The sequence below is a fragment of the Stegodyphus dumicola genome, chromosome X1 (assembly GCF_044657685.1).
Source record: "Stegodyphus dumicola isolate Sdum_Otavi_A_Nest chromosome X1, ASM4465768v1".
NCBI lineage: Eukaryota > Metazoa > Arthropoda > Arachnida > Araneae > Eresidae > Stegodyphus > Stegodyphus dumicola.
The window spans coordinates 260,038,020-260,050,612 of NC_140780.1; the positions used below are offsets into that span (position 1 = coordinate 260,038,020).

Genomic DNA, 12,593 nt, shown 5'->3' on the forward strand with positions numbered 1-12,593 from the left:
TTCTAAAGCTTTGTTTGTCAAAGTAGGAAAATCGTCCTTTACTCGTAGCCAAAACGTAACAATATTATTTTCATCTCGAAACATTTGCTTTAATGTGCTATCACTAGATAAGTCAATTATCATTTCCTGCTCTGCTGTCGTAAAACCAAAATCATCATATTTTTCAATCACAAATGGGTTTCTAATCCATTCGTATTTGGACATGTCAAGATCTTTAAAGTACTACGAGAATTGCTTCCATAGACTGGTCAAATGATTATTAATAAGAACTTTACTTTCTTCTATTTCATCAGCAAGACAGCTAATTTTAAAAGTGGGAAACATGTCAAAGTTATTATTTTTCAAACTTATTATCCACAGTTCCAATTTTTTCATAAATGCAGTAATCTTATCTTTCTGCGTAAAAACATGAATTTGAGCCCCTTGCATTGATTTATTTAAAATACTGAGTCTTTGAAAAATATCAACTAAATACGCAAGTTTTACAAGGAATTTCGTGTCATAAAACAAGTGTGCTTCATCTCTATTATTATCACTATGAAATATGGCGATCTCTTCTTTTAGCTCAAACACCCTTTAAAGTATTTTGGCACGAGAAAGCCAACGTGCCTCACAATAGTATAGAAGTGATCTATATTCTGAACCCATGTCATCACACAATTTTGCGAAAAGCGTTCCTCTTAATGGGCTATTTTTGATAAAATTTACAACTCTTGTAATAACTTCAAATACTGTTAGTAGATCTTCACCCATATCTCTTGAAACAAGTGGTTGTCTATGAATCATGCAATGCGTCCAAACTGCACGAGGAGCCACCTTTCGAACTAGTGCCTGTAGACCAGCATTTTTTCCTGCCATAGATGGAGCTCCATCTGTGCATAGTCCAACACAGTTCTGCCACAGAATGCCATTTTCATTAAATAAATTATCAATGATTTTAAAAATTTCCCTTGCTGTAGTATTGCATTAAATAGGTTTACAGAATAACATGTTTTCTCTAACATCAGTTTCTACAACATATCTTACATATGTTATCAAGTGTGCATCCTTAAGAACATCGGTAGCCTCATCTACTTGCAACGCGAAAGAAGATAGTTTTACTTTTTCTATTAATTGATCGCAAAGATCTTCAGATATATCGGATATTCGTCTTCCCACCGTATTATCTGCAAGTGGAATGATTTTAAGTTGATCAGCATATGATTCACCGAGCATCGTTTCTATCATGTCAATAGCTGCAGGTAGCACCAAAGTTTCTCCTATTGAATGGGGTTTTTTGCATTTAGCAATTCTATAAGAAACTTTGTATGACGCAAGCAATGCTTTTTGTGTTACAGACATGGTCTTTGAAAACATTTCTTGTTGTTCATTTAAATTCTCTAATTTTCTTTGGAAAAATTCTCTTGTCTTGCCAACGTGATCTGCATATACTTTTTCAAGATGTCGTTTTAATTTATTTGGTTTCATGCTGTCTGAGGCCAAAGTATTCATACACAGCAAACACAATGGTCGTTCTTGGCCATTAATAACCTTATATGTAAATCCTAATATTAAGTACATTTGATCATATTTTCTATATTTAGGTTTACTATTTTGCGAAGATGTATTTCCAATATTTTCATCATCTTTTCTTTTGCCCTCTGCTTCTGCTTCATTTAATTTTCTTTTCAAGCCAGTTACATATTTATCCATCTAAAAGGGGTATTATTTTAAATCAATGACTTTATATTAATTTAAAATACAATACAATTATATCAATATTTTCTTTTAAATTAAATATCAATCTTAATTGGGATAATTTTTAAATGTAGAATTAAAAACATTTTTTGTCAAAATTAATTACTGGAATATAAACAACATTAAAAATAACTTGCGCTCTTCTTACATAAACGTGAATTTTTCCAATAACAATATTCATATTACTCAATTAAAACGGTTACTGGTAAATTTACGAGAAAGTAAAAAAGCGCTAGTAGTGAAAAAATAGTATATTAACATCGGCCAGGATGTTATTTTATTGTTTCGGATGTTTATAACCCTGGCACTTCGCGCTCGTGCCGAAAAACTACCTCCACATTAAATTAACATTTCCTGGTTAATAAGGTAATATTATAACAGTTATGAAATTTACCTCAATGTTAATTTATTTAGAAGTTACCAAAGCGAAGTGTTTCATTCTATATATCAACGTGGTTATCGCAAGCACTACTAACGAACTAATTCTGTTCATAGAAAACAGAAACAATCAGATGCTTCTGTATACTGAAGCTTGGCGCGAGTAAGCACGAGAATATCCGGGATATTGCGAGTGCTTATCTTTTGATTCCACGCCCCACCGGTGCTCGGCTCCAAACGTGAAAGCGAGATATTTCGTTCCAAGAAGAGTATGGATGGTGTAACAACAAAGTTCAAATGAATAAAGGTAAAAATATCTCTTACCTTTTCGAATCCGGGCGGCGAGTATTCCATCGACATGAAGATCGTCAAAACTGTAAACTAAATTTAAGGCACATCTTTCTATAGAGATTACAATAAAATTATTATTATTATTATATACATATATACAGTCATACTTGATTTACACTTAACATCCATGATAATTAAACGCACTTTCAGATACAAAGCTGTTCCAATTCTCCTACTGCGTAGCAGTTTGACTGTCTCCTCCTACGCAAATCGAGTTCAAATTTTTTTACTTGGGAATTAATTCTAAAGTTCGCTAGATGGCGCTGGGAGTTCAGAGTCCAGTTGTAACAGATGGGATGTTTTAGCATTTGTACCCGAAAAATTCGCGGCGAGGATTGTGGATTACGTATACTGCTGATTCATTTTTTTGACACCTATTCGACTTTTTTGGTTTGTATTCGAAAATGATATTTTGGAAACAGCTGCATGCCCTCCTTGCAACAGTCTCGCGCCCCCCTGGGGGGTGCGCCCCACAGGTTGGAGACCACTACCTTAGCATTTGGGAAGATGGAAGTGATGTGAATTATAATGCTATGTTATTTTTGTGTTGGTGGTATCGTTGTGTGATTGTGCACAGATTTCGCAGAGTTTAATTTGCACAGAGCTCATTGTGCATAGAGTTCAATGTGCACAGAATTGTGCGCAGCAGCATGGAGAGCACTTTGTACAGTGAGCATCAGATAATAGTGTAAATTTCAAAGTTCGCAGTACATATATCTGAACTTCAGAGTCTGGTGCTGCGCTTGCTACTAGTACTAGCCTTAGAGTACTGGTACTGCGCTTTGGCAGTTTGAAGGCACTGGTAGTTGATAATCATCACTCACATAAATAGTGATGACTTAGGATAGGAGCACTCCCTGTTGAATATCATATTTGAATCATATGAGTACCTTAAAGTGTTTCCATGGGAAGTTAAATGGTGAAGCTGCAGATTAGGTGTCGTTTTTCAGTGGAGGTGAGCAAGCAGTCATGATTCTTAGGAAAGCTGTGTGGTGGCACTTCGATTGCTAGGTATTCATCATTGCGTCCGTTTTGTTATTATGAGTGGCATAGTTTTCTACCTTGTTGTTGTAGCTTGTCTATGATTAGTTTAATGTTTTTGTAGGTGTGTTAATGGTTGATTAGGAATCTTTTAAATTCCATTCCCACTTGAGTAGGGTGTTTGACGTGTAGGTTGGCGTTAGTGGACAATGAAAGATATAGTGGTCAGGGTCGCCTCTTTCCCCACATACGCACAAATCAGTAGAAGTAAAATTTCTTTCCAAGAAATATGTAGGGAAAGAGCCATGACCTGAGATATATTGTGTCAAGAAATAGTTGGACCCTAACAACACAACACAATAAAAACACATACAAATTATTACAACATATAAATAAATACAGAATACAGAGTAACAAAGATGCGTGTTCGATACGAAGGGCGGTATCAAATAATGCCTCGTGGGCGGAAGGACAGATTCAAATCCTCTCTTTCTTCCTTCAGACTCTCTTCGTATCTTCTTTTCTTCAATCCAGTAGTGTCCTTAACAGGCGCCTCACTGAAAAACTCCAAATCAAGAATAATCAGCACAACATGCACAAAAATAGGAGGCACTACAGGCTACTACCCTCTAGTGATCACCCAGAATGCAAGAGAATCACCAGACGGGCAGCCCAGTAGGCCACCCACTACTGCCAAATTAAAAAAATACTCATTAGGGTCTTAAATAAGTCGCTAACGAAACGGTAGATGAACACGTTAAACATTTCGAGGAAGTTTTTACATTATTAAATGAAGTCTGCCTCAAGGTGAATCTGAAGAAATGCAAGTTTGCGGCCAAGGAAGTTTGCGGCCAAAAATTTCGAAAAACGGGATCGAGACAGTTAACTCTAAAATATTAGCGATTTCACCTCCAAATATCGACAAGAAATCATCATCTTTTTTGGGCATGTGCTCGTATTATAGAGTATACATCAAAAACTTTGCGAATACAGCTGAATCCTTCCTGGTTCTCAAACGCAAAAAAAGAAAAAAACTAGATTCACGTGGACTGCAGAGGCAAACACAGCGTTCGAGCACACATTAGTTAACGCTTCAGTTCTCAAATTCCCGGAAGGGGAGCAGATGCCTCGGATTTCGCAGTTGGCGGAGTTCTTCCCCAAAATGGGCAGCCAACTGCCTTTTTCAGTAAAACGCTGAATCAAACTCAGGGAAACTACACAGCAACAGAAAGAGCAACTCTCGACGTCTTTCTAAAGCTTGTCGTATGAAACCATTTTAAACTCTACAAGAATACTTTTTAGCCAAGAGAGATCTCTCACATTGAGATTCTACTGATGATTTTTCTCTGATTGAGTATGTTATAAATTGTATTCCCGATTTATCAAACAACAAAATAATTTTATACGGCTGTAAATCCATTCCTGAATTTAAAGAAAAGCTGAAGATTTAAGATAAACTCTTTAGGAGTTCAAAACATTTGAGACGGAACATTCAGAAGAAATTTCATAATTCCTTTCACAATGCTAAAATTTATAGTAAATGTACATCAAACACCTCAAGTAGCACAGCAACGTCGTGATGTCGTTGCAAAAACGTTGCAATATTTCGTCTTTAAGACGCCCAGATGTCCGCGAACATCCATTGTTTTGCAACCGTGGCAAAGACGTCTTTATTACGTCTTTGCAGATGAGGTTTTGGTCGCATAGACGTCGTTATTGCGTCTTTCGCAGGTGGTATTTTGGTTGTGAAAGCATCGTATCACGACGTCTTAAAGACGCCTAAATGTTCGCCAAATTCCACCTTTTTGCAACAGTTGTGAAAATGTCGTTATTATGTCCTTGTGTTACATATTGATTTATGCAGAAAAATAAGCTTAATAATTCATATATTTTTCTTCTTTTTTTAAAATTTTGTATTCCTTGTATTTATATAAAGTTTAAATATTTTACCATTTCCTCAAAAACCAGAAGATAATACAATTTTTTCTCTTCAGACTAAATATGCATAATTAATAATAGCCTCAATTATTTTCAGTACTTTAAACTATATTTTTTAAATAACTTAAATTCTAAGTTATGATTATTTAACATTTCATCATTTTTTTCCCTTAAGTGAGAGTAATTATGAAAGTGGTTATTATAAATATATAACATTAATAGTAGGTTTTAAGTAAATAAAACTCAATTAGACATAAATAAAAGTAAAGATACATATGTGGGTAAAAAAAGAGCGTTTCTGATAACAGCATTATCCCATTTATTTCTGTTAAACCTCAGAGACATTGAAAATTGACCCTGTCATGGTAAATTGGGAAGCGGTTCTTAAGGTAACATAATCAGTAAATTTTACTTGAACTCAAGTATAAATTTATTCGCGTTTCACAGTAAAAAATATAACCATTAACTTCTATATCTCCAAGATATGCAAATGAAAGACAGTATAAAGTAATTAATAAATGTGATCAAAAATATACCTAAATCTAATAACTTCCCATATTCATATCTAAAATGAAATAATAATCTAACAAACAAATTACATGACAGCACTATTTAAGAAAAAACATTAACTAGTAGTATTTGAAAGTATAAATAGCAGAAGGAAGGTAACAGAACTAAAATTTCCAATTAATAAAAAAATTAATTCAGAAGTCAAAGAACAAAAATCAGCGTTATATTTACAAAATTAGTATTTATTCGGCGTGTTATTGTGTCTTAATTAATAAAAAAATATTCGCGTTTTTTAAATAGTAAGCAATTAAAGGTGCAATAATTATGGATTGCAGTATTTACTAGTAATGCTGATGTTTCTTAACACCATCTCTTTCGATCATATGTTAATGTATTTACTTATTTTTAGTTTTTACATTTTAGAATAGTGGTAGATTACAATGATTATTTCATGCACTTTTTATAATCAATAACTTTCCTTTTGTTACTGTACAGAAATAATTTAAATAATATTGTATACGATAGTAATCTCAGTACGTTAATGTAAATTCTTCGTTAAAGAGGACACGATGAAACTTTTTGTTTCTATTTATTATGAATTTCTTTGTTATCACAAGCACATAAAAAGTAAGCGAAGAAAAAAGAATATACTTAAATTTAATAAAAAATTAAAACTGATTTCCAACTATTTAAGAAATTTAGTTATTGAGATAATTAAATTTCTTATTCATTTTACTGAGATAATCTAATAAAGAAACATAACGGCAATATTTAAAAAAACGCGAATTACATAGTGTTTGGAAGAATAAATACCAAACGAAAAGTAATAAAACTGCAATTTGCAATCAATAAAAAATATTTAGTGTTTTTTAATATTACACAATTAAATATCACATAATTATATATTACAATATTTGAAAGAAATGCTAATGCTTCCTTAACACTAGTTTTTCGATCATACATTTCATACACTGTTTAAAATCATTAAACTTTTCTGGATGCTATACAACAGACAATATACTATAGAATGTGTATGATTATTAATTTTAATAATTCATTAATTGCTTATATTATGCATATATCTAATTCATCTTCAGGTACCAGTTCAATAATTTCCTTGTATTTTAAAAATAATGAACATACCATAACAGCTTGAATTGTTGTTGCTTCTGTATTGATTGCATTTTCAGCAAAACCAGAAAGTGGCTTATCGTTGTATGTTGTTTTTGGTTTTATATGAATTAATTCTGAAAGGCAACGGAACGTTATAACCGAAGCACAAAGCTAGTAAGTTTATCCAAATATTGCACCGCTGGAACCACATTGATTGGAGACAGATACTATTTCCACAGAGACACTTTCACGAACACTAGATTCCACAGACCACTATAGACCACAGAGACACTATTTCACGAACACTAGATTCCCAATTAGCATTGTGGCATTTTTTATAGAGCAGATATTCACACACAAAATAAGCACAAATTCAGCATTCTCAGGATAATTTCACTCGATGAAGGCACTTGAAGCAAGTAGATACAGAACAATGAGAAGATTCACAGTGCGTTCTTTGATTGACAGTGCACTACATTTTCTTTTAATATAAGTAATATTATTTATATCAGCCATTGTTTGATTCAATTTCAAACATGAAGTAAGCCCTTTCAAACGCCTTACTAATGGCATATTTACCAAATCACTTGAAAGAACTGCTAGAATCTGAATTAATTGCGCAGTTGTTCGAATTTGGCAGCTAGCAAAAGAGCGAAAATCTCGAGATGTTCGTTTCTATACGTAAGCATCCAGTAAATAATGTACACGTCTGCTTCTCCTTCCGCCATATACACTCATGCCCATAAATTAAGGATAATTCGGAGTCACGCGGAAATCGAACTCTAAAATAAATATATCAGCTGTAAAATCACTACACACATCTTCTAGAATAATATGCAAATTTCAGGAAGTAACCAGATGACACCGATGGTACGTCACAATGACGAGAGTGTAAGAGAGTGATATATAAGGAATACAGGCAAAGAAGTAAAATTGTTCGCAGGCGCTTTATAAGCATTTCAGTGCAATAATCGAATAGTTATGACACAAAGGACGCATTTGGATGATTTTTTACGTGGTAGAATTATCGGACGTCTGGAATGTGGGCTTACCCAACTGGAAGTATCAGACGAACTTGGAATTGCCCAGAGTGTCATCTCCAGGCTTTGGCAACGATTCCAAGATGATGGTAATATGAGTAGACGTTACAGCGCAGGTCGCCCCAGAGTTACAACGCGAATGAGGACCGGTATTTGGCAGTTACTGGAAAAAGAAACAGGCGGAGCACAGCCTCAGACCTGTCTCGTCAGCTTTCTTCAGCCACTGGTACGACAATTTCTAGGCAGACCGTGTACAGACGCTTAGGGCAGATTGGTCTATATGCTCGTAGACCTGTCAGATGCGTTCCACTTACTGCAACTCACTGTCGCCTGCTGTTAGCCTGGAGTAGAGAGCATGCATTGTGGGCACCGCAACAGTGGGCTTGTGTGATGTTTTCCGACGAGTCCAGGTTTAGCTTGCAGTCTGATTCTCGCTGGACTTTCATATGGAGTGCTCTAGGTACCCGTTACCACCAAGAAAACATCACTGAACGACACCATCACGGTGGTGCAGGAGTGCTCGTTTGGAGTGGAATTATTCTGGGTTCCAGAACTGACCTGCATGTTCAAATTGGAACCATGACAAGCCAAATCTATCGGGACGTCATTCTGGAACAACATATACGTTTGTTTCGGGGCGCCATGGGCGCACAATTTGTGTTAATGGATGACAACGCCCGTCCTCACCGTGCAAATATCGTAAGCGAATGCCTTCAATCGGAGGATATCACCCGTATGGACGGGCCAGCATTCTCACCAGACTTGTATCCAGTAGGGCACGTCTGGGACATGCTTGGCCGACGATTTGCAGCCCGTCCACCTCCTCCTACATGTCTACCGGAACTTCGGAGAGCATTGCTTTTTGAGTGGTGTAATATCCCCCAAGATCAGATCGATAATTTGATACTCAGTATGCCTAGGCGTTGTACGGACTGTATTGCATCGTCTGGGAGACATACAATGTATTAACAATCATACCAACCATGTAATATTGTTTTTTTGTAAATCGGTTTTTTTTTTGTAATTTGCTCCAAGGAGAAAAATCGCTAATTTTTTTTAATAATATCAAACATATAGCATCTTTTTTTGCTCTTTACCTTTTGTTTAATAAATAAGCTTTACAAATAAGTCAAATTTGTTTCGCTTCTAACTCTTCATTTGCCTGATTTTGCATTATCCTTAATTTATGGACATGAGTGTATATTGGACAGCCGTGAATTCGTCCTTACTTCAAAAATAAGATATTTCGGTAGTGAAATAATTGCTTACATGTGATTTGCATTCATTTCGGAAATATGATTTTTTAAAGTATATAAAATGCATAACTTAATAACTTACTTTATAGATTAGTTTCATTTTTTATATTTTGCTATAATAGTTATAAAAAAATTTTAAGTATTGATTAATTTAACAAAATTTTAGACAATTATTTAGCCCGTATTTTTAGTACTAATTAAATTTAATAAATCAAAAGTATTTATATTAAATTTACATTTCATTAGATGAATCTATCTTAGATTAATATATTTAGATGAAATAAAGAAATGGAACATTGCAAAGTAAATCTTATGCGGACTTCCGATTCTTGAAAGGGCAGATTTGGTCTCTTTTCATTCTAAAAATAATGCTGATGAACTAAAAAAAAAAAAAATGCTAAAACGACCGCGTCTAAAAGCGGTCATATCATGACGTTTCAGCAACGTCGGCAAATTGCCAAGATGCAACGGCAAGTATTTTGGGTCTTCGCAACATTGTAAAGACGTCGTAAAAGTTACCACGACGACTTTGCAACCTCTGGGAGCAGTTTGCAACGTCGTGTGCTACTTGGGACGCAACCAGTGTGCTATTCTTGTGTTTTAAAAGAACATAAAACCATCTATTGTCCGAATAAATCAAATGGCAAATTTTGTTATGGCTGCAAAAATTATATTCATCTTCATGACAACTGTCCCAAAAATCCTCGTAATTCTACGACGGAATCTGCTTCTAAAGATTCTACACCTGATAGAACTGTAAACGCACTTTCTGCTCAATTTTTTTCCAAACATCCTATGCATGCTGATATTCAATTTTCAGGATCCTCGTTAGCCGCACTTTGTGACACTGGGACACAAGCCACCCTTATTAATGAAAAAACATTCCTCAAGATTGGGTCTCCGCCATTACATCCCTCCAACATTACGTTCTCAGGAAATGGCAGAGACACAGTTCAAAGCATTGGATTCTTTCAGGACTTCACTGAAACTCAAAACACTATTTTACCTGCTAAAATTTATGTACGGAAAGATAATATGATTCCTCTTGATGCGATTATTGGAATCGACATTTTGTAACAAACTCAATTTGCATTTGATAAAGGTGGTATTAATTTCTGCAACAGTAATGACAATGAAATTTTTGTTAACATTGCTAATGTTACCGATGATCTAAACTTTCAATTTGATCTTTCATACATCTAGAACTCTGAAAGTCGCGAGGAAGTTCAACATAACGTTATTTCTTACGAACCCCATAAAGTTAAAATTGATTTTAAAACAATGAAAGAAAATGAAAATCGGTGAAAGAAAACCATGGAGTAAGAAAGGAAGAAGTGGCCAACCGGCATTAGAAGTGAAGCACTGCTTCGGTCACCAGATGGGGTGTTCTTTGTTTACATTCAGAAACTCGCTTGACAGTGTTTTGATAGTATTTCGACACACGACAGTTCCATACAAATCGAAAAAGGGACACTTTCGCACGAAAGAAACATTCATAGTGTGCAGGATAATAGCAATTTGTATCGTTTAGTGACATTTACGCAAAAATCACATCTTGGTGGTTATTTTTCGATAACTAACAACAGCGATTTTGATTATGAATTTGTTTTATAAAATTCTAAGCTGTTGAACTACAAAAATATAGATTTTTAACAAAAATATTATGATTAAAGAATGAAAAATACCTTACGGTACCTTTAAAATTGTATACGTTTTTCGATACCCTTGATAGAGTATTCGCCACTTTTATTTTATGTTCCAAACGCCAAAATGTTTTAAATAAAATTAATTTTTTTCACATCCATATATTATTGTAACATTTACCTTTTAAAATTTTTTAGAGGAGAGGCTTTACTGCTGCTCATTTTAATCTCATCGTTTCAATTTTATATATCTGAAAAATAATCACTTTGGGCTTACACGTTTTACTTATTTTGGTTAATTAAAAATAAAATCCTTATTTTACTCCCTTTCATAAATGTTCAGAGAAAGTTAAGTACTATTTAAAGTATTTCGCTAATTTCTAATAATTCTCTAATTTAAAATGAACCGAATAGAGCATTAATTATAAATTGACTTATATTTTTCGATTTAAAAGATGCCTCAGAAGCCAAAAAATCATGTCATATTTAAGAAAGTATTTTAGGAAGAAGCTCTATAAATAGAAAAGAAATAATGCATTATTTTAATATTAATAATACAGTAAACTTTGATCTTTATTTTTGTACCTTAACTGAATAAAATTGAATTACCTTAAATTTTTTTTCTAATGTAATTAACGAAAACTTGTGAAAATATTTCATTCAAATCAAACCATTCTGTGAAAACTGTTCTATGAAAAGTATAGCATTTAATTCCGTTCAGAATGAAATGTTGTTTAAAAATATGTTGTTTTCATATACTTAGGACTCTGAAGTGTTGTAAAAAAAGAAAATATATACATTTATATGTATATTTACGACGTAATTACAAAATATTTACATCCGAACGCGTCAAAACCCATTGAACTTAATGGTAAATGACCCAATGTTTTGGTCACCAGGTAGGGATCGCCACTGCTTCAGAGTGCTTCAGGGAACGGGAGAAACCTGTTTAGGGCCACTCCATCTTGCTTCCTACCTCCATGAAGAAAACAGTTAAGGATGAAGCTGCTGATGACGATTTGGAATTGGATTTGGATGATGACGACATGGATGATAATGATGTTGATGAAGACAATGACAAAAATAATGCTGATCGACTATGACAAAGATGATGATAATGATGACAATGATGAAGCTAATGCTGCTGCTGCTGATGGTGAACAAAGTGTGCAGAATACTGAAAAACTGTGAAAAATTAATTGAATCAGTTCGTGGTGTTGCGCTGCCCCAACCTACACGCAACAATAATAGTGACTGCTATGAACTGGAAAGTACACAAAACTCTTAAAATGGGTTTAACTCCCTTTTTATTCTACTTTAGAAGTTACATATGCGTGCATTTGACGCTCACAAACTACGCCGACCCGGCGGTAAAATAAAAATAAGAAACTAAAAGTGAATAATAACAAGTTACTACCAACGAGGCTCTCTAAACGTAACTAACCTAACCGCGTTCTAAGATACCGCTGAATTTCAGCAAACTTCTGAATATTAAGTTGAAAGATTCAAATATCTGCCGAGGCAGGCACACAGGACGAAGCTGGCTTGTACTCGAGATTTTCGTTTGTTGTTTTCGTATAAAATAATAAATTATCTATTATTTCATAGTTTTCTGCTCTATTTCTTATCGCATCGATATCTGTGTG

At 34.3% G+C, this 12,593-nt stretch overlaps 1 protein-coding gene across 1 annotated transcript; it reads right to left on the reverse strand.

Moving 5' to 3' along the window:
- Nucleotides 1-576: 576 nt before the first annotated feature.
- Nucleotides 577-11,995, reverse strand: LOC146993483 (protein FAM200B-like). Its single transcript, XM_085808266.1, has 4 exons — nucleotides 11,924-11,995; nucleotides 1,413-1,692; nucleotides 1,027-1,259; nucleotides 577-894 (listed from the first exon to the last, which is right to left on the reverse strand). Exons 1-4 carry the CDS (start codon nucleotides 11,993-11,995, stop codon nucleotides 577-579), a joined length of 903 nt encoding a protein of 300 aa, XP_085664392.1.
- Between the last annotated feature and the right edge of the window lie 598 nt (nucleotides 11,996-12,593).